General features: G+C 34.6%; 2 protein-coding genes across 2 annotated transcripts; one reads left to right on the plus strand and one right to left on the minus strand.

Moving 5' to 3' along the window:
• Positions 1 to 1,642: 1,642 nt before the first annotated feature.
• On the minus strand, positions 1,643 to 3,683 carry LOC138336509 (tripartite motif-containing protein 2-like). Its single transcript, XM_069286015.1, has one exon. It carries the CDS (start codon positions 3,659 to 3,661, stop codon positions 1,658 to 1,660), a length of 2,004 nt encoding a protein of 667 aa, XP_069142116.1. The 5' UTR covers positions 3,662 to 3,683; the 3' UTR covers positions 1,643 to 1,657.
• Positions 3,684 to 12,004: 8,321 nt separating this feature from the next.
• On the plus strand, positions 12,005 to 14,745 carry LOC138304590 (serine-enriched protein-like). The gene is made up of 5 exons (XM_069244754.1): positions 12,005 to 12,083; positions 12,565 to 12,835; positions 13,266 to 13,444; positions 13,802 to 13,965; positions 14,327 to 14,745. Exons 1-5 carry the CDS (start codon positions 12,005 to 12,007, stop codon positions 14,381 to 14,383), a joined length of 750 nt encoding a protein of 249 aa, XP_069100855.1. The 3' UTR covers positions 14,384 to 14,745.
• The last annotated feature ends 8,137 nt before the right edge of the window (positions 14,746 to 22,882 follow it).

Below are 22,882 nucleotides of genomic sequence, written 5' to 3' on the forward strand. Positions count from 1 at the left end.
TTTATTTCCTGAATATTCTATTCTATGTAACTGATTTTTCGCTCATCAATAAATGTATGATGAATATATGATTGATTTATATATTCCAGTTACAAAATTATCTTATGAGGCAGAGGGCCAGGAAACATTTATTAAAGATCAGACATAACACTATTTTAAGAATCAACAAAATCATGTTATTATCATAAGGATTTTATAGTTTATAATTGTAACTGACAGATGGATGTGTACATTTATTTCAGACACTACTACATTTGACATTGCTATACAAATCCCTTTAATTTATTGTTGTTGGATTGACCGCGGTAATTATATCTGCTTGTCACTTAAAGTTAATTGAGTAATTATTTTACGTACACTGGCCCCCCCAGGTGGTGTATAATTAGCATCTGAATACTGACCAGTAAGATTTGAGCTGTAAATGTCAGGTGTTTATCTTTTGTATTGATTCTTCATTTAAGCTCAAGTTGATACTTTGTAAAATCAGTGAAGGCCACGACCACAGAACGGACAACACGGCACTATTTTGGAATATCCAGGATATGCCTACCGTTCACGGCCAAAGTACTGGTGTAATAAAATTTCGTCACTTCAAGTCATTACAGATCATTGTGTCTTTACGAAATCAACATTTTGGTTAACAAGTGAAATACTTCCTTGTTATATTATCAAGCAATAAGGCCAATATTCTAAGAAACTGGATGACAGAAGTAAAATGGACTTTTACCTAAGTTTTATAATAACTGATAAAGTGATTATAAGTTGGCTCTTTTTTGTTCCGAGAAATGTGGATCCAATTTTAAAATTGGGATCTAAAATACCACATCGTTCCAACTACACTCAGATGTGGTCAATACTCTATCACAAAAATGACTGAAGCTTAGGTATTCAATATCACGGATTTAAAGAGATTTAACTGTTGAATGAAGAAAAGAAATAATATTGATCCAAGATTATCCCTTTTTCAATTATTGGACGATACAATTATTAGCTTTAAATGTCGTCTGTTGTGATGCAATTAAACAGAAGTGTCTTGATTAGATATTAGTATGCATTATGACATATGACAATAATTGATAAGGTCACGAACAGGTTAACAAGAAAAAAATTAATAATTCGTTTATTTCCCTTTTTCCAACAAGTTCATGATAAAATATCTTTGTATCACTACTGTTTTTGTTTGTACTGATGAAAGCTTAAAATCAATACAATTAATTAAATATCAATACCGCAATGCTGCACAAATGGTAGGTAATTCTAGCCGACATTGGTAGGAATTTTTTAATTCTGCACAGCTGATAAAGTTTTTAAAAAATTCAAAAAAATTATACATCTTGCGCTTATATATCCCAAGATAGATATGGTAATCGATAATCACACCTAAAAGCTCAAATTATACTACGGATGATTTAATGAAGTGAAATACATGTCCACACAGTGATTCATTCTTCTTATATATTTTTTATCCGAGAATCAATACTTTACTACTTTGTTACCTATAAATACCGATAAAATATTACAGGACTATGTACAATATTTGTAATATAACATTTCCAACAGGATTAGTATAACAAATAATTCGCAAACTCAACACCACTATTATCATGTTTTAACGTAAAACAGTATTTAAGCACAGTTTATATAACTACGTTTTCCTTTAAACAGGCTCAAACAACCGTACAAAGTTCTGTTGTTTTGTTGATTCACTTGTGATCACTACTTTATCTCCCAACACGGAAATCGCCCGCGGATGTTCTATTCCATCTGATGACGTCAGCAGTTCCCTGACGTTAGTCCCGTCTCCAGACATCTGTATGACGTTGTGGGAGGAAGCCCCACAAACATACACGTTACCCTCCCTGTCTACGTCTATACCTGTTGTACCCTTCACGACCCCGACCTTCAGTACATCTGTGTGTGTCCCGTCAGACAGTCGGGTGACGGCTACAGCGTCAGGGTCAGAGGTGTAGATGCTGGCAAAGACACGTCCATTCATCTTATCACTGGCGAGATGCAGACATTTAGATTCAATTTTATAGAGCATTGTAGCTTCACCCCCGTTTTGTGGTACACTGTAAAGTGATGTTAGTGTACCAACAACAAACGTGTTGTTATTGTATGTGACACCAAGACAGTCTTCAGTAAAGTTTTGAATTTTAATTTTAGATAGGACGGTCAAGGTTAAATCCCTTACATTGACTGTACATAGGGTTTTATCTTCGTCCAATGTCACTGCCACAGTGTTATCATCAATACGGCAAAGGTCGCAAAATTCTTCATTTATTTCTATGTCACATTTAAAATCACCGTTTTCCGTAAATAATTTTACTTTGTGATTTGCATTGTCTCCTACAACAATACGTCCACCAGACAGGAGGACTACTCCATACACAGCACAGTCTTTCTCGTCAGTGGGAACTTTGATGTTGATCTTTCTGGTTATCTTCAACTGACGTTCGGACAATGCCGCAGTATTTGGTAGTTTCCTCTGTTGTTGATGGACGAGTATCTTCCCCAGGGTAAGACTGGTCTTTGTGTCCAATGTGAGTATGTCAGGGTTATACTCGTGTCTCAGACAGGTAGACCTTGACGACTTCTCCAACTCCTGTATCAGTCCCTTACACGACTCGACCTCCGCCTGACCTCTCTGAAACAGACTGATCGTCCCCGCGGTGTCCTCCTTCAGGCCGGGATCCTGTGATGACGTCAGGGTTCTCTGCATAGCGAACATCAGCCGTTCACACGTCTTCCGCGATATATCTAGGTTTTCCTTCTCCTCTTTGAATGATATTGTCAGTTTGTCTGTAAGCTCTTTCTGAAGTACATCGAACCGTTCGTTAATATTCGTACGTAAGTCTGTTAAACTTTGAAGTGCGGTGACTTGGTCTTCTGTCATGGACTGTAGCTGTTCCTCGACATCTTTTATCAGTATCTCCATGGAATTAACGCATTTTCGAAGTTCAGTAAGAAGATCCTCAATTTTCGTGGTTTGTATCTTGTCCCGGAAATCGTCTGCTGATGTCACCGCCTCACATTTCCGATGATCGACGATGATACACTTGTGACATCCAAGGATCTGATGATCCTCACAGTAATACTCCAGTTTCTCCTTATGTTTACCACACCCAGTAGCCGACATCTTCCGTCGAATGGTGGCTGATTTGTTCCTTTCGGTGATATTCTCGGGCTCACAATCATCGTGAATCAAGTCATGGAAGCCGACTTTACAGGATTCGCAGAAGTAAAATTTGGTTTGCTCGCACCAAAACTTTGCCGGAATGTTCATGTTTCCTTTCTTCTCACAAGGTTTACACATGATCAGCGTGCTTGTATTTTGTAAATGTTGGATCATCTCTACCGCCAGATTGTTGGTAGGAAATTGTTCGGCCCAACGTTGTTTGTCTTCTGACTGGTTTAACGGCTCGGTGTCCCTACGACATACTGGACACGAGAAAGAAGACGCCGACGCCATCTTACCTGACGATTCATTGATGATGTAGCTAGCAAGACACTCTTGACAGAAGGAATGAAGACAGGGGAGGGACTTGGGATGTCGGAGCTGTTCTAGACAGATAGGACATTCAAGCATCAGAGTGTCGAGAGATGGACTACCGAGGGCATTGTCTGATGACTGGTCCTGAACAAATCCACCTTCCGCCATATTAAGTTGTTGTTTGGGTAACCTAAAACGAAACTTCACAAGTCAAAATAGTGATATGATATAGGATCTTGAACGAGGAGTTATTCAAACTTTAAAATCACAAGACTTATTTAATAAAATCTCGTGAAATGAACAACATGAACATATATTATTTTTTATTACAAGCACTGTAGAATCGGAATTATTTAGAAAATCCAAATATGCTGTGAAAATTTATCTGCGGAGGCAGCCATTTTTATCCTTATTGTTATTGGCGTATGCCTCTCAAACCGCTTACTGTAATATATGACACAGTGATACATACAAAACATGTCATGGGATAACATGTATATTGATCAAATACGTACGCTTTCATTCAGAGAAATGTCTAAAGTATATTTGAGGCAAAACATTCAGCACACGAAAGCAGGAACATTTTTGCATGTTCAGATTTATTGTGAAGCACATTTAAAATAAAATAGATCACATTTATGTTTTATGTTTATTGTGACATGCATCCAATCAAAAGAACTCAAGAACATACGAAATTAAACGGATGGATGATCCCCGTGTTTCAGTATTAAATCTGCCATGGCACCATGACCGTGGTCAAATATGTTTTAAGTTTTAAGCATTACCAGGAATATCCCAAATCAAACATCTTAGTCTGTGTTTCCGGTAAATAAATTAAACACATACAATTATAAACCGACTCCTACACATGTATATATATATATATATGTAATATATATTCCTAAGTATCATCAGGGATATTTTATTTCCATTTGCTTTTACATCTTCATTTTAAAAATGGAGCTGACAATAAAAAAACTAGAGTATAGATGTACAAGCCATATTTTTTGTTCCCAGAAACAATATCAGAATTTGTACAATGGGTAGAGATACGATGTTTCAATAACTCACCTGCGCTACTACTAGGCTGTGTTTATGTTCCACCGGAAACGTCTAAGTACGCATCTAATGAGGCATTTTCAGAAATCCAAGACGAGATGATAAGCTTGATGAAGAAAGAAAAAATGGTAATGCTTATTGGCGATTTTAACGCCAGAACTAACTCATACAATGATTACGTGGTACCTGATGATAATTTGATAGCCGTGATAGATATATTAGAAGATAATGACTTGTATGATGATCTATATGATTTTGAGAATCTCGCTCGCTTAGGAATTCCACTTCAGAGAACAAGTCAGGACACAGCGAGACCAAATAATTTTGGTGTTAAATGGAATTCTGCAAAAATAGTAACCTATATATAGTGAATGGTAGAATCGGTAACGATAAATATATTGGAAGAAACACCTTTAAAAATGTAAGTCTAGTTGATTATTTGATTGTATCTTCCAATGTGTTTCCTTTAATTAATCAATTTGAGATTCTTGATTTTGATCCACTAATCTCAGATGTGCATAATAGAATAGTATTTTCCATATTTTTAACTGAAAATGTAGTTGACGACGCAGTTGAAATTACAGAGAAAAGTGAAAAATGGGTCAACGATAGACAAAATGATTTCATAACTGAACTTGGAAATGATACAGAACGATATCTACAATCGATAAATATGAAAATTGAAAATATGAAAGTCTCTGAAAATGATATATCTGAACAGGATATAACCAATGTTGTGAATGATGTAAGTACTATGTTTATGAAAACCTCAACAAAGGTTTTTGGGACCAAAAAGGTTATAAAGAAAAAGTCGGGTAAAACTAATAAAAGATACCAACCATGGTTTACCCACGAATGTGTCGTAAAAAGGAAAGAATTCCATGAAGCAAAAAACGCGTATAAGATGCTAAAAAGTAATGCGAACCGGAAACAATTAAAAAAGAAAAGTAAGGAATATAAAAATATGATAAATAATAATTATTCAAATTATCAAAAAGATATCGAAGATGAAATTAGAAAAACTTCAAAATATTAAAGAAAATTGATAAGACATCAAAGGGAGGTAAAATTGATTTGACTTTAGACGAGATTCACGAATATTTAAAAAAAAAAATAAGTTATGATAATGAGCAGGTTGAGGACTTTGTTCTACCAGAAATGACTGAAAATCAGTATGAAAATATTTTAAATTGTAGAATAAGCCCCGATGAAATTAATATTGCTATAAAAAATAAGTAATAATAAATCATGCGGATTAGATAATATTATAAATTAGTATATTAAAAGCTCAGTTGACATTATGTTACCTATATATGTTGATTTATTTAATATTGTACTGGATAGTGGTATAATTCCAGAAAGTTGGAACACGGGTGTAATCAAACCCATTTTTAAAAATAAAGGAGACAAAAAGGATTTGGATAATTATAGGGCGATAACTCTTGTTTCATGTTTGGGAAAAGTGTTTACATCAATTTTGAATTCTAGATAATACAAACTCTCCGACGAGATTAACCTAATAAGTAATGCGCAAGCTGGTTTCAGAAAAGGGCATTCAACACTTGATAATATATTTATTCTACATGCATTGATATCGATTTATTTATCCTCGGGAAGAAAATTGTATTGTGCATTTATTGACTTCCGCAAAGCTTTTGATTCAGTTTGGCGAATTGGTTTGTGGCGAAAATTATTCAAAAGTAATATTACAGGTAAAATTTTCAAAGTCTTGTTTAATATGTATTCAAATACTAAATCATGTGTTAGAAATGGTAATGAAGTAACACCAATGTTCACATGTAATATTGGGTTAAAACAAGGAGAAAATTGCTCCCCATTTTTGTTTGCATTGTATCTTAACGATCTGGAAGAATTTTCAGCTTCGAAAAACGTTGACTGTTTATCAAAACTACACGAACTGTGCTGGGATTCAATTGGAATTTGTGTAAAAATGTTTGTTATTTCATATGCTGACGATACAGTCCTAATGTCGGAAACTCCTGAAGGTTTGCAGCTTATGCTTGATATGTTCCAAGAGTATTGTGAAAATTGGAAATTAACAGTGAATACACAAAAAACAAAAGTAGTAATTTTTTCAAAGACAAAAAATAACAATGAAAATAGGTTCACATTATATAATAAGGAGCTTGAGATACAAGACACATTTTCCTATTTAGGTATTTTGTTTAATTATAATGGCAACTTTACTGCAGAAACAAATCGACTGTCTGAACAGGCCCAAAAGGCACTTTATGTTGTATATCGTAAAATAAGAAATATTGACTTACCAATTGACTTGAAATTTAAATCATTTGATACACTAGTCAATCCTATTTTATTAAACTCGTGCGAAATATGGGGCTATGAGAAAACACAACTTCTTGAAAAGATACATTTACAGTTCTGTAAGAGAATACTAGGCCTAAGAAAAAGCACGGCAAACTTTATGGTATATGGAGAATCTGGAAGATACTCACTAGATGTAGATATTAGATTAAAAATGGTGAAATTTTGGTATATGTTGGTTTGTAATGAAAATAAATTATCAAGCCGTATTTATAGATTGATGTATTCACTTCATGAAACAGGACAAATGCAATTAAAATGGATCTCGATTATCAAAAATACTTTTAATAATATCGGTTTAAGTCATGTCTGGTTATATCAAAAAAGTAGTATACCAAATATTAACTTTTTAAAGAACGAAGTTAAACAAAAATTAAAAGATCAGTTTATACAGCACTGGTTAAGTGATATAGAAAAATCATCTAGAGGAAATGTTTATACTACTTTTAAACACAATTTTGGTTTAGAAGATTACTTGATACGGCTGAAAAACAAAGATTCAAAAATGTAAATTTAGATTTAAATTTAGAACTTCCAATATGAAACTACCGGTAGAAACCGGAAGATGGAGAGGGTTGCAAGGGAATGATAGAATATGTACATTGTGTAATATGGGTATAGGAGATGAATTTCATTATTTGTTTTTATCAAGGATACGTCCTTGTTTTTATGTAATCATATTAATGTTAAACAACTAAGATTAAAGATGCTCCACCGCCGACAGAGCATAAATAATATTCATCATTTGAACAATAATTGGTGTTTAATCGTGTATGTATATGTCTAATTAACACAAAAAATAATATAAAATAATTTATTTTGCCTTTGGTGCATGCGCAATCAGTAATTTATTCCATATAGGATATAGTGCCACGGAATTTTTTCGGGATGCAATTAATTATTTTTTTTACATTTTTAACCTAAAGTTAAATTACAAGCTCACACTTTTCAATGGTGGTAATGGTGGAAAGTAAGTAACTTTTGTAACTGAAGAAAAATACTAAATCGTCTGCTCCTGTTTTTGATAGTGAAAAAATACCATTTGTCAGCGGTGGAGCATCTTTAAAGTTTATTCCATCCTATTATCACAAAAATCCAAGCAAAGTTAAAATGGAAGGAATGTTCAGAATTTTCAATAAGAAGCTATTAATTAATATCAGTTCATTTATTTAAAAACTGTCTTTACTCTTATAAAAACGCATGTTACATTGTTCTTTTTTGTCTCTTATACAAAACATGTATAATAATTGCAAACAAATGCCATGTTCTATATTGTATATGTGTATATCTCATGTACTACATTTTGTATGTTTATATCTCTATATACACGTGCCTGTCATGCACTAAAACTCTGTTATAAATTGGACCTCTTGTCACACAGTTACTGTGTCTGAGTGAATAAATAAATCTTGAAAAATCTTGAAATCTTGTTTCCATAATTCAAATCACAATCCAATTAACGGATGTCCTAACCTGATTGACAGTATGACAATAGCAAATACCCGATATAGTCCACCGAATATCAAATTGCCCGCGGCCAGGTAATTACAGGCGAGTTCGATGAATGACGTTGTGTACAGGTAAACAACATCCTGGTCCGGGTATTACATAACCATCAAACCAAAGGCATGGCTAATTATACATCTATATCGGAGTATCTACTCGTATATCGATTAAAAATTGAAAGCGACCGCATGGTCTGAAAAAATAGTTTGGTTTGCTTAATATCTCAATATTTAGATCTTTTCTAATATCAAAAATAAATTCTTTCTACCATATGTTGAAACGTTTTACGGTATTGTAATAAATGTATCTCAATTCATTCGGTTAGCAACACACAACACAATGTTTGTAATGATCAATCATCGGTATGTACGTACGTCAATACTTCTTAAATTGTTACGTTTAAATTTCATTTTACAGTCACAAACTTTGTATTTCACAATGTATCAAAGATACAGACTACAGGAAAATATCATCTAATTAAAGCTTATTCGTTGCTGAACTCCTCGACAAAAAATCAGAAACTTTTATTTCTGTGTGGATTTTCTTTCATAATTACACGAAGATACCTGCTATTAGAGCATAAATTAGAGTATTTGAAACATCGAATTTCACTCATTTAGTTATTTACATTCGAGCCAAAGTTATTGTACGATTAACTTCACTTAAAAGTAATCATAAAAAATCGTTGATTGGCTTTTCCAAGATTTTCAAGATTTTTTATTCACTCATGACATATGTACATATGCAACAAGAGGTCAAAAGGAACAAAAATAATAATTATAAAAATGAAAATAAAGAAGGAAATAATAGATGGACACAGTCATCAATAGGCAAATTTAAATACATTGAAACTAACAATTCTATTTTTCCTTATATAGTTTAAAGAAGCTTAATTACTCTCTGAATAAAACTACTTACTTTACTTAATAGAGCTGTATTGCATATAGTAAACATTCCTTTCATTTTGTGATAATTATGATTAGTAAAGTAGTATCTTGGCATATAAATTTCTCGTAATGCTACAACAGATTCATGATTACATACATATAGATAGTGGTACTCATCTCCAACACAATTTGTACAGAGAGGACATAACCTTTCCTCGCGAGGGATGTTGTTCCATCTGCCTGTCTCTATAGGGAATTTTAAATTAGAAGTTCTAAATTTACACAGATATTTACGTTGGTTATGATTCAGTTTCAAAAGGTATGGTTCAAAATTGAATTGAGACTTTAAAAAAGAATACATTTGTCCTCGCGAGGAACTGTCAATTTCATGATACCATTTTTGAATAAATTGATCTTGTGGTCTGTGACCGTCGATGTAAGTGATATCACATCAGTTATAGTACAGCTACATGTATAAGCGGACTATTATGACGTCACACGGTTTAGAACTAGAATATATGCATAATCGGGTGGTCAGAATTTTGGACCTCGATATCGACGGCTTACAGCAGAAACATATATACATATGTTTATACTTACAGGTTATTTCGGTCGCGCGTGGCACGGAGAGGTTTCTACACGTGCTAATAAAGCCATTTCCAGCATAAACTGAAATTATCATTTTTGACTGCACAAATCCTTTAACGAAATATGAAAGTCCTTAAGAAAAAACAATCTTTAGAAACAGAGACAGTAATCAAGAACAGAAGCCGATAAATACTACATGGATATCCGCACGGTATTATCTTAAAGTAATTTTTGTTTTAAAATTGCATCTCACAAATGTGTTTGAACTAAAAGCATTACAAAATATTGAAATTAAGGATTTTAATTTCAGTTACCGTCATTTTCAGGCTCTTTGTGATGAAGATGACAAGTTCATCATTCTGTATAAGAAAATCTCGATTTCTCGGTGACGGTCAGTCAACAAGAATTGAAATAAATTGAACGTGGTAAATAGTGAAAGGTAAATTTCTGATCGATGACAATGGTTGTTCGAAATAGTGAATGCTGTTCTGTTCATCAATAGGTGCAATGTTGGCCTGAATTAGTCTGGCGAAAACGTTAAAACATTATAAAGTGAACATGCATTAGCAGATGATAGAAGATAACTACAGGTATACAATACATAAGTTGACGTAAGAAAATTTAATATTCAGCTAGCTATACGTTTTGTGGATTGTGCTCGCTAAAATGTTTGTTGTCAATTCATTTTCGTTGATTCCTTATTAGTCGAATGACTTTTATCATGAAAGTAAAAGATTCGAACTTTTAAACAGAACCTAGTCGAAATTACAAGGCACGTGTGGATTTCAAAAGGAATAATACTAATAAGCAACTTAATTACTAAACAATCGTTAAAATGGGATTAATTCTGTAATTCAGTTGTTTGTTCTTTATGACTCCGGTCAGCACTTTATTCAGGTTTCTATGTGCTAATTGATTTAATTGGCCGACTTAATACGTCCCTTTCGCGTGGTTTCATATTGGACACCTTAGTGAGTGATTCGTTTGTTTGATTAATTAACGTAATATTTACAGCTAGAGTCATGTAAGGACGGCCTCCAGTGTATGTGATGTGCTTTGGGAGACTGTGGTACATAGTAAACAAAAATAAAATGAATTTAAATAAATGTTGTTTGTTAGTGCTAATCTTGGATTCACAATTATAACACCATGTTCTTTTTCTTTGTATTTTACATTACAATGGAATTAACTCGGTGTATATACAACTTTAGATAATTTGTAATAAGTTAGAGATGTCATGAAAACAGGAATACACGAATTCGAATTTAATAACCCCGAAGTCAGCATAAAAATCTATAAAAAAAAAAATACAGATTATTTATAAACATTTGATTCTATTTTTCTACTAGCCGTGAACATACCGATAATTCTAACATGTGTTGTCCGTAATAAAGAGTAATCAAAGTCCCCGGACAAAACCATAGACGATCTACAAGACGGATTTTCTTCTCTTTATTGCCAACGTCCTGTGGTATAAGAGAATAAATGTTTGTTTATTTTAAAATACTCTAACGCATAAGACAATATAAATATTGAATAATGTGATAAAATTAATGTCTTTTCCTAATATATTCTAGGCGGTTTATTGATAGTCTGTATTCACCGTCTGTTAATAATTCATGTATTGAATGGCTCTTATAATTTATAGGATCTATATACAAGGTCCATGATATATAACTGTTTTAATCGGATGCATTGTATTTTAATGTAATAGAGTTTGAGATGTTAATAAAATAATGTAGTTTACAATAATTAAATCATGGTAAATAAGGAATAGATACCTGCCTAGATTACCTCGTTTAAAGACAATCGGGGCCTATGTAAACAATTCTATTGCTGGCATATGGTCACTTTGATATCCGTTATCAAAACAAATCGACGCGCGTTAAACTCACACGCGCGTCAATCTGTCACGGGTCGACCGCGGTCACGCACGTGGGTTCGACAGCGGTCAGTTTTGGACACTGAGGGAGAGTGACAATTTCTGATTTGCTCCATGTCATGGTTCCTTAAGTGATCAAACGGTTGTATAAAAACCACGAACCCCCAAGTTATTCCCATCACAATCATCTATAGATTTCCAACAATACATACGTATACTAAGTAACACTAATACATTACAACAATGGAGAGAGCTGAATCTACCGCCAGACTTGTCGACAATGATCAACTGGACCTTCATAATGAACAGTCGGAATCTGAAGGTAAATTAATATTGAAAGTTATTTTATTATTATTATTTCTGAGAAGGAATCTTTAATGCTTATTTACAGACACTGTTAGTTCAAATCGTGAATATAGATGATCGAACTCCCCAACTTTTGAACACGAATTAAATTAAGCTACCTCCCTTAATCCTTAACGTATGCAAATTTATTTGGAAAGTGTTAAGTGTGTGTGTGTCAATTTCAAACTCCCGTAATTTTTTTAAGTCAAGGCTGTAAGCTATGTTTTGAATTAATCGGACGTAATAGCTGAACATATGTTCTGCATTTTGGCTTTTTGCCGCTATATATATCATATCTATTTAATTTATAAAATGTGGAAAAAATATAGCTGTATTATGAAACTATTTCTTACATAATCTTTGGAATTGATTTCTAGAATAACAAGATATCAGAATTCACCAATATTCTTATTCACCAACCATCAAATAATTATCATATATTGTGTCTTTTTATGTAGGTTTCTCCTCTGGTTACGAATCTTCCTCTGACGTATCGGATGCTGAACCTTCTGTATATCACCATGGAGACAGCCAAGTCGAAGCTGATGACGGTGTAGGTTTAGAATGTGACGTCAGCGGTAGCCATGTGAAGTATCAGAACACAAGCGCCCTCTGTGATCATCTGAAGTACATCATATCCATGCCCGACCTCTGTAACGTCACATTCATTGTTGGTCCAACCAGAGTTCCCATTTATGGGGTCAAGGCCATTTTGTCTACTCGCAGCAGGTAAATAAACGAGAGTGACATAAAGATCGTCTTTAACTGTGAGCTTGAACTATTTCGGACGATTTATATTATTAGTAACTTGGAAAATCGTTTATGACTCCATAGACCATCTGGTTGTCTCTAATCATCATACTACTGAAAGATCATGTAAACTATTCTGTAAGCCTATCAGAGTTATATGCCCTTACGTGTAGGTATTGAATACTTGATTGTTACTTCAGGTGTTACGTAATACTTTTAAGACAAAACGACGTAAATATCGCTCACAAAATAATGACGTCACGATAGATACCTACGCGCAAGGGAGGTAACTCTGTGATATACAATGACTGACTCATAAATACAATATTTAAAGAGCCAATATACATAAAAAGATCTCGGTTTTATAATATTGACCAACTTTTCTAAATTTATTCTATTAATGTTTCAGAGTTATGTACCAGCTCATCCTGAAGAACGAACGTGCTGTGTCAGAAGCCAAGAAGTCCAGGAAGACCAGACTGTCCCGTCTAATTATCGAAGTGAACAAGTACCAGCCCGAAGACTTCCGAAAGATCGTGCAATTCATCCACTGTGGATCTGTGGATATAGACTCCAGAAGTGTTGCAGGTAAGAAAAAGATTTTGCTTCTATTCTTTACATTTTCCTTTTCATGGAACAAACAAAGTATTAAATTCATTATACAAACTTCAATCATAATTGTTTAGTAAACATCATTGCTTCCGTTTACTCTCAATTATCTGCGAAACAATTCCTTTAATATTTTAATGTTAAACTATTACTTTAGATTTTAATGTTAAATTTCTATTACTTTAGTTTTTAATGTTAAATTTCTATTACTTTAGATTTCAATGTTAAATTCCTAGTGCTTTAGATTTTAATTATGTTAGATTGTTAACTTCTCATAAATAGATTTATCGGTTTATGTTTGCATTATATTTATACATTATATCGTTGTATTTTCAGGTTTACTATGTGGTGCTAAACAGTTTGGGTTAGACGACTTGAGGAGGGCCTGCTGGGAGTATGTCCGGAGATGTTCACAGACCCGACCTAAGTCTCTGATGACTATTCAGAGAGGAGCGAACCAGTACATACATCATCTTTATGGCATCAAGCTCTTCACCAAGGTAGACATAATACTTATCTACACATTTACATCAATTATCTTCATATATAAATCAACCTTCAAATTAAAAGAAAAACATATGGTGAACTCACCGCTTTAAAATAACTCCCAATATTTTAAAATAAATCTTTGATTTCCATCAAAATCAACGATCCAAACGCTAGATTATGTAAATGTACTTAATAATAAATTCATGAAAACAATGCAATATCATTTTTACAGATTGTATGTTATACAACAATTTGTTAAAGTGAAAATTACAAGAAATTCAACTTTAAATCTGACATACTCATCTGCATAAGGACCCAAGTCTTTGTTTCTGTATTATGAATTATATTGATAATTTTGTGTTTTATTTGTAGATCCAGCATCTGCTGACACCGACTACCAAGAGAGTGGTCACTGAGACGACAGTGTGAGATATACAACAGTTCCTATATAGTGCTAGTGACCCCAAGTGCTAGGGTTATCTCCCCTGCCAGATGTTGAAATTATCTCCCCTGTCACTTTCAGATGTAGAGATTATCTTCCATGACAGACATTATGGTTATTTCCTACAATATCTTGGAAAGTATCCCCAGCTTTACAATGGAGAGCACGGACAGGATTTGTGTCAATCTCGGGTACACCAACGAGGATGTAAAGGACAATGTATAAAAAAGACAAGTCTTGGGCCAAGACATCTTGTGTCAAGTTGTGAAGCCGATTTTACCGGACACTGTGTGCTATTATCTAACGAAACGTGCTAATATATGTGCTGTAAAATATATTTATTTATATCATTAAAAAAATAAACCAAATAAAAAAAGTCACATTCCCATTTTTATTATTATTTTTTTTAATTGATGGCTTCAGTATACTACAGTAATGCAACCACATTTTATTATAGCAACATACATTGTACGCTACCGGAGTATAAGAACCGTTTATCTGATTGTACGATAGTATAATGTAAAATATAAAATAAGTTCGTGGTCTTCAAAGGTTTGTCAGCTTTCCCTTCGGGACCTATTCAGTATAGTCAATGAAACAATGATATTAATTGGTAACGATAATTCAACAATTCTCCTTGTAGTTAACAATTTACCTTACAAAACAATGTTAGCACTGCCTTGAAGTCATCTATCTGTAATTTTCATGCCTTCAGTTATTGAGTTTTATATAGATATTTTCCATCGAAAAGAATTTCATGGAAATCTTATTCAGGAAGTTTGCTTAATTAAAACGTTATTTTGTTATGTGTTCCTATAAAACGCTTCAACGAACATACCAAAAGGGTTTTGTTCGTTTGTTGATTTTGGAAAAGCGTTCGAATCAGGTTTATGACAAAAGATCAAAGAAACAATATAACTGGAAAAATGTTTAAAGCAATAATTAATTTATATGAAAATACAAACTCCTGTGTCAAAAATGGAAATATGTTAACTTGCATCGTCGGAGTAAAACAAGGCGAAAATTCAGTTTATAACCTTTCTTATTTGAAACTTTTCTTAATGACATTGGAGATTTATTTTTAAAGAACATGGCGTCAATTGTCTGCAGAATATAAAAGATTTAGTTAATACTATTGGAATGTACATGTATATATAACTATTTATATTTCTTAATGGCGATACAGTTATAATGTCTGAGTCAGCTATCGATCTACAATCAGTCACATTTTGAAAAGTATTGTAAAAATTGGAAACTTGAAGTAAAGACAAATAGGACAAAAAAAAAAAACAAAAAAAAATCCAAAACGGAAGTCTCGAACTCGTTCTCATTTTACATTATTTAATGAAGAGATAATTTTTATAACTAATATTCACTATCTTGTATGTTGTTTCGGGTGTTTCCATATTCCGTCTTTGCATATTACAGAGTTACTTCCCTTGCGGGTAGGTATCCTATCCATTGTGACGTCATTATTGTGTGAACAATAATCACGTCATTGTCTCTAAACTGAATGACGTTACTCTCATAAAAACATGACGTCACAATTAATACCTACCCGAAAGGGAAGCTAACTCTTTAAGATGCAAATACATAATACGTACAGGTATATACCGGTCAGCATTTTCGCTTGCGTAATTTAGAAAATATAGTTGTAACTGTCACATTCAACAAAAAGACTCACCTAATCCTTATCTGTGATAATTTTATGAACTGACTATTATTTTTTTGAATATATGTAAGAAAAACCCACACTTTTCAACCATGATATGACATACCTGTCTACACTGTGTGCGAAATTGTTTGTTTGTTTGATTTATTAACGTCCTATTAACAGCTATGGTCATGTAAGGACGGCCTCCCATGTATGCGATGTGTTGCGTGTATGTTGTGGGAGGTGCGTGTTTTGGGAGACTGTGATATATTCATGTTGTGTCCTCTTGTATAGTGGAACTATTGCCCTTTTTATAGTGCTATAACACTGAAGCATGCCGCCGAAGACACCAAGCAACACACCCCACCCGCGAATTTCATTTTCGCTCCCATTGCTGTGTTTTTGTGATTTTGGGGGTAGCTCTGTTTCGCAAGTAATGTATCGAGCACTCGTGAAAATTCCATAGTTTTCCTGTTGGAACCTGTGTTTAGACATCTTAAAGACATCATTAAAGTATTTTTATGAATATTGTACAATTAAATGAATTTGATATACTACAAAATAAAAGTGATCCTTAGCAAATTTTGAGTAGTATATATACCCCGGACTTGTTTACGTATGTAGCAGAATTGAAAGTAAGACTACGTGTGGGTGTGTGTTTGAGTCCTGGCGCCAGGGATATGGTTCGTGTGTGATAAGATATATCACAGGGACCTGGCACGATTTTTTTAAACTAACAGTATACATATCTACAATGTACATATTATAGTATCATTGCTACTATAATATGTATATATGTATACTGTTGGTTAAAAATTTCCGTGCCAGGTCCCTGTGAGATATATATATATTTAAAATAGCGCGGGTCATTCTACCCGTAACTCAAATGATTGGCTAGCCTTGCGCGTGCAGGGTGTATAAGGAGCACGCATACCTGTGCGCGTGGCACATCAGAGCGACAGGCTCACCAGTGCGGTTTATATGTAGTACTAGTATATTATTTACAGGGTCTGTGGGGTGGACGTCGAGCGGCATACAGTATTTTGAAGGTGCGTATGTCTATATATGTTGTCTTGTCTACTGTGTGGTCGTCCTAACTTGTGTTGTAATGTGATTAATACAGAGAGGCGGAACCCTAGGGAGATAACCTGGGTTGAACGTACATGTATCTAGATACGGAATATCATTCCTACTACACGTATAAACTGATGCCGTGCCATAAGAATAAAATTTTAAAAGTTTTCTCAAATAAAGTTTCTAAGAACCATATATAGATCTATACAGTTGAATGAAAATTAATGAATGAATTCATACCTTCTTTCAACGTGCGAGATCCATTTTGATTATAACGTAAACAGACTCGGAAATTCTTATAGCAGACAACATTGTCAAACTAAAAATAAACACTGCACTCACCTGACAAGGTTTCATTGAAGTAAAAGTCCCAGCTAGATCCCAAAATATGTCAAATACGCGCTAATAAAACACTTCAATATAGATTAGATATTACACGCACATGTACACGTGTGTGCCTTCCGTACTTTATATATGAAAGTGTCACTTGTTCAGGACAGGTGGTCACGTGCACGTGGCCACTCGAGTACATCGGGTACGATAGTATACGTGGATATATGTGGATTTTTATTGGAATTTCTATTCATTTGTGTGGAAAGTTCATTTTATGAAACATCTAAATGACAGCTTAGAGAAATTGACGTGTTTGCCTACCAGGTAAGGGTTTGTTTATATATTAGTAGGTGATAAACAGTGTGGACAACTGTTAGGTGTATATGTACATGACTGAGCGCACGTGTGTCGATTACACGCGCTTCATCAGGTCAGAGAAATCACTATATTTGGAAGTAAACACGTAATCACGTGATCACTAGTTACCCATAATACAACTTCATAATTCGGCCAATGGTTTGAATGAGGTAAAAGCACGTGACTCGTTTAACTACGTTTTTACTACAAAAAGAACACATGTTTTGTATTTTTAGGGGAATATCCCCCGCGGATCGTGGTTTCATTTCCAAAGTTGGGAAATAGGTTGAATTTCATAAATATATATTTGCATTAATCTTTTCACCGAAGCATTTGTTATATAAATACATAACGATATTTTTATTACGGTTTTAATGGTCATGTACAATTAATATTGGTTCAATCTTTAGGGTAAAAATCCTCACGGGACGTGGTTTTTCCTCCAAAGTCGGGAACCACATTGGATGTCATAAATATATATTTGCATTTAATATCTTTTCACCTAAGCCTTTGTTATATAAAGACATAACGAATTTGTAATTACGGATTTCATGTATACATATATGTATATGAATAACAGTTCAAAGAACTACCCTGTAACAAATGTATGTATTACCATATTTCTTCATATTGATTTTGTAATTATCTATTATGACTGCTTAAAAAAGTAAGACATTAAAAAAATGAAGCACGTATCATGTAGATGAAATACCTTTCAAAACTGATATTTTCGATACTGAATGCTTTTATCCAATTCTAAAGCATATTCACGATATGTATCCCTGATAATTCAACTTTTACTGCACATGCGTGGACAAATGAACACGTATACATGTTCATGGATTATGTAACACGTGTACATAAGCAGAAGTCACGTTAAAACATGAAAATCGAGGTCTCACGATATCTTACGTCGCACGCGCACCATACCTACGTGAGAAAGGCGAGTGAATTAACGGACTAAATGAAAAGAGAGAATGTAAGGAAGTCAACGAAACCACTACTCTTGTTCTTTCTTGCCGAGGTACGCGAGTATACATGTACATGTAAATGTATCAAAATTTGATGATTCTAAATAAAAAAGGAAATAATTGAAAGTATAAAAATATGTGTTGATTCTTTTGTTAATGCTAAATCAAAGCAATTCTGATATCCTTATAAGAAATAATTTACTCTGTTGATTGCTATTCACACAAAATCCATGGTAAAAACCGGATGTGTACCCACAGAAATCTAACTCAATCTGCTTGTCGATTTCGGAGGTAAAATCACGTCCCGGGGGATTTTCACTCTATATGTCGAACTATCAAACTTAATTTTTTAACACGTGTACTTTGAACTGTTATTTATATGCAAGTACATTTTTGTATATGTACATGTATACATGGAAGCCGTTAATAGGGGCAGCAGGTACAATTCTAACGCCCTACCTCCAAATGGCCCTGCAGGTAGGGCGTTAGAATTGTACCTGCTGCCCCTATTGCATGATCGTAAAAGGCGACTAAATTTAGGATCTTATCTTTTCTCTTCTTCCTAAATAACTTTATCTTTCCTAAAGCCTCCCTTGGCACCGCCTCACTTTTGGCCTTGAGTTGAGCGTTCGCCCCTGTGAGGAAGGCTCTGGGTTCTGTCCCCTGGCCGAGACACACCAAAGTCTATAAAAGTGGTAGTTTCTGCTCCTGCTTAGCGTTCAGCATACAGGGAGTGGGACGACTGGTTCGCCCGTTGTCAGTATAATGTGACCGGGTGGGGTGTGTTGCTTGGTGTCTTCGGCGGCATGCTTCAGTGATATAGCACTATAAAAAGGGCAACAGTTCCACTATACAAGAAGACACAACATGAATATACCGCAGTCTCCCAAAACACGCACCTCGTACAACATACACGCAACACACCGCATACATGGGAGGCCGTCCTTACATGACCATAGCTGTTAATAGGACGTTAATTAATCAAACAAACAAACCGTTAATTACAAATTCGTTATGTCTTTATACAACAAACGTTTCGGTGATAAGATAAATGCAAATATGTATTTATGAAATCCAATGTGGTTCCCGACTTTTTGAGGTAAAACCACGTTCCGGGAGGATTTTCACTCTAAAGATTGAACCAATATTAATTATACATGGTCATTAAAACCGTAATGAAAAAATCGTTATGTATTTATATAACAAATGCTTCGGTGAAAAGATGCAAATATGTATTTATGAAATTCAATCAGTTTCCCAACTTTGGAAATGAAACCACGATCCGCGGGGGATATTCCCCCAAATGGTACAAAACACGCGGTTTTTTGTAGTAAAAACGTAGTAAAAAGAGTCACGTGCTTATACCTCATTCATGGCATTGGCCGAAATACGAAGTTGTATTATGGGTAACTAGTTATCACGTGATTGCGTGTTTACTTCCAAATATAGTGATTTCTCTGACCTGTTTATATAGGGGTCGGTAGGCGTATTGTATCCAAGCAGAGTAAAGCAAAATGGCGACTGCCCGTCACAAGGGGTTGTCTCCTAACACTTTATCATTATCAAAAGCAGAAGCAGACGAATTATTGTTTTTCTTCAATTATCAAGATTACTAACATTTTAGCATTACCACCATTGAAAAGTTTGAGCATCTTATTTTCAAGATAAAATATTCAAAATAATTAATTACGTTCCGAACAGAAACATATATACATAGAGATTGGAAACTCCTTCTTTGTCTATGTTGACAGGCAGAGGGACCTCCAGTTTATAGGCATTTTCCCTTGGCTAACTTCTTTTAAGTGTATTCTTTTAAACATGATATTTTTGCATCGACACAAAGTTTAAACATTATATCATGGTTTGATGTGATCAGTTTTCCCAATTGATGTTATTTAATATGATTTTTGAAAGCATGAAAATGAGCAATTTTACCTTTTCGAAAATCAGGCATTCAAAACCGGAAGTGCATTTTGTTTTATTAATATATCAGTTAAAATATTATGTTTTCTTTCCAAAATCGTACTCAAACCATCTGAAAATTACTTAATTTTTATAACATATCAAAGTTATTCTGCTGTATTTAACTATTTAAGAGTTTATCTTAAAGCTCCTAGGGACATACAGAGGTACATCTGCCTATCGTAAAAATGGCGAAGTTGCCAATCTCTATGTATATATGTTTCTGGTTCCGAATGAAGTCCATAGCACTATGTCCTCAATGATGTTAAGTAATGATGGCGCATCCACTAAAATCAAAGCAAGTTATTTTATACTATTTTTGTGTTAATTAGACATATGAGCAATTATTGTTCAAATGATAGTATCGTTTATACTGCTGTAATGTTTGCTTTAAATGTAAAACAGTTACCTCCTTTTGACTACATTATAAAGCTTGGTTGTGTGTGCCGTAAATGTTTTACTGACAAACCAAGAAGGGTTTTTCATTATTATTATTATTTGTTTTTAAGGCATTGTTTTTATGTCGATTTAATTACAGTTTCTACAAAAAGCAACCTGATATCATTACAATTCATCATTAGTTTTGTTGTGAACCACAAAGCCCGTGACGTCAGCAGGTCCTGCGGACAAGGATCACGTGCGGCGTGTGCACGCCCTCGTCATATCTAGCTGCTGAACTGCACAGACGTGTTCAAAATCGGTGAGTCTATCACTGTAGCTATTGCCTATTATTGTAGATGCTTTATATGTAAGTGTAGATAAATATGGTGTAAACCACCGTTTACAATACTGGTGTCAGAATTGTTAGCGTTTTCACATGTGGCCGTTTTCTCACGTTCTCGGACTTCGGGTCTACCGATAACCGCGCACGTGGGTAGCCATTTTGACGTGTTATGTAATTTGATACTTTGTAAATTGTTTATGCTCCATTCATAATTGAACAGAGAGATTGTTGTAGATAACTTTTGTACTAAATTCATCGTTGATAAATTCATCGTTGAAACAGTTTTTTTAAGACCGTTTCAGCAGTTTTGGAATTTATTTAGAAATAATTTAGCTTTAATTTAGTGCTACTGCGTAATTCCGCTACCGACCACGTGTTCACGGTGGCGGGAATTTGTTTTCTTTACGGTCTCCGAGATTTATGATATCTCCGTACACCTGATTTTGTTTCTTTTCAGAAGAGTTTCGGCCTTTTTAAAGCAGTTTGTGGGAATAAACCAACACTTTTTTTTGCTGTTGTTTGACTTTTATTCCATGTAAACGGCTTGTCAGTCATAGTGTTGTTTATTTCTTGGAGTCATTTTAAAATCGTACTTTCTATTTAGAAAATGTCTGATTGTATTAATCTGTTCACTGCGGATAAGCTGTTGTCAAAGACATTGCCAGGGGTTGGCGAGGCGGCAGCAAATAATGCCATTGAGGAAAGAGAACAAAAAGGTAGACCCTTATCACCGGATGAACTCACTGAAATATCAATTGTAAAACGTGAGGTTTGGGTAAAATGGATGCTGGAGGGGGAGATAACTGCCGTCGACATGACGGCTGCCTCCAGTCCATTTAATATGGATAGGGATGAAATGTGAAGAGAAGAATTTAGAGAGTTAAGGAAGGGAATGGAGGAATTAGAGGTACGTAGGGGGCAAGATGAAATTAGGCAAATGATTGGTCCATTAGATGAAAATAAGTCATCATTATTTCAGCCTAACGACGGCTCCTGGCAGGTGACTGACAGGGTATCACCTGGTGCCGTCAAGCCACCGCCAGAGACGTCAACATCAACATATGGTGAGGTGTTATCAAACATACAGGCTGTGATACCTAAGGATGGTATGTATGTAAGGGGGTCACAGGGAAACAGTTCCCAGGTAAGTAACACTGGTAATCAGCTGGAGGAGCAGGTTCAGCATCCTAATAACACTGTTGAGAATAACATTTAACAAGGGGGACAGGGTCAACCGCCGTTGCCCGTCCAGCCAGTAGCTATAGGTATGCCTCTAAACCAGTTCACTCAACCTCCATAAGCAACCCCATTTCCAGGCGGAGTTACGCACCGCCTACGATGTTTCCATTTCCAGGCGTTCCGCCCATGCAGCCGTATGGTTATCACACACCTGTACCGCCAGACATGTCGC

Source organism: Argopecten irradians, chromosome 12 (assembly GCF_041381155.1).
Source record: "Argopecten irradians isolate NY chromosome 12, Ai_NY, whole genome shotgun sequence".
Lineage (NCBI taxonomy): Eukaryota > Metazoa > Mollusca > Bivalvia > Pectinida > Pectinidae > Argopecten > Argopecten irradians.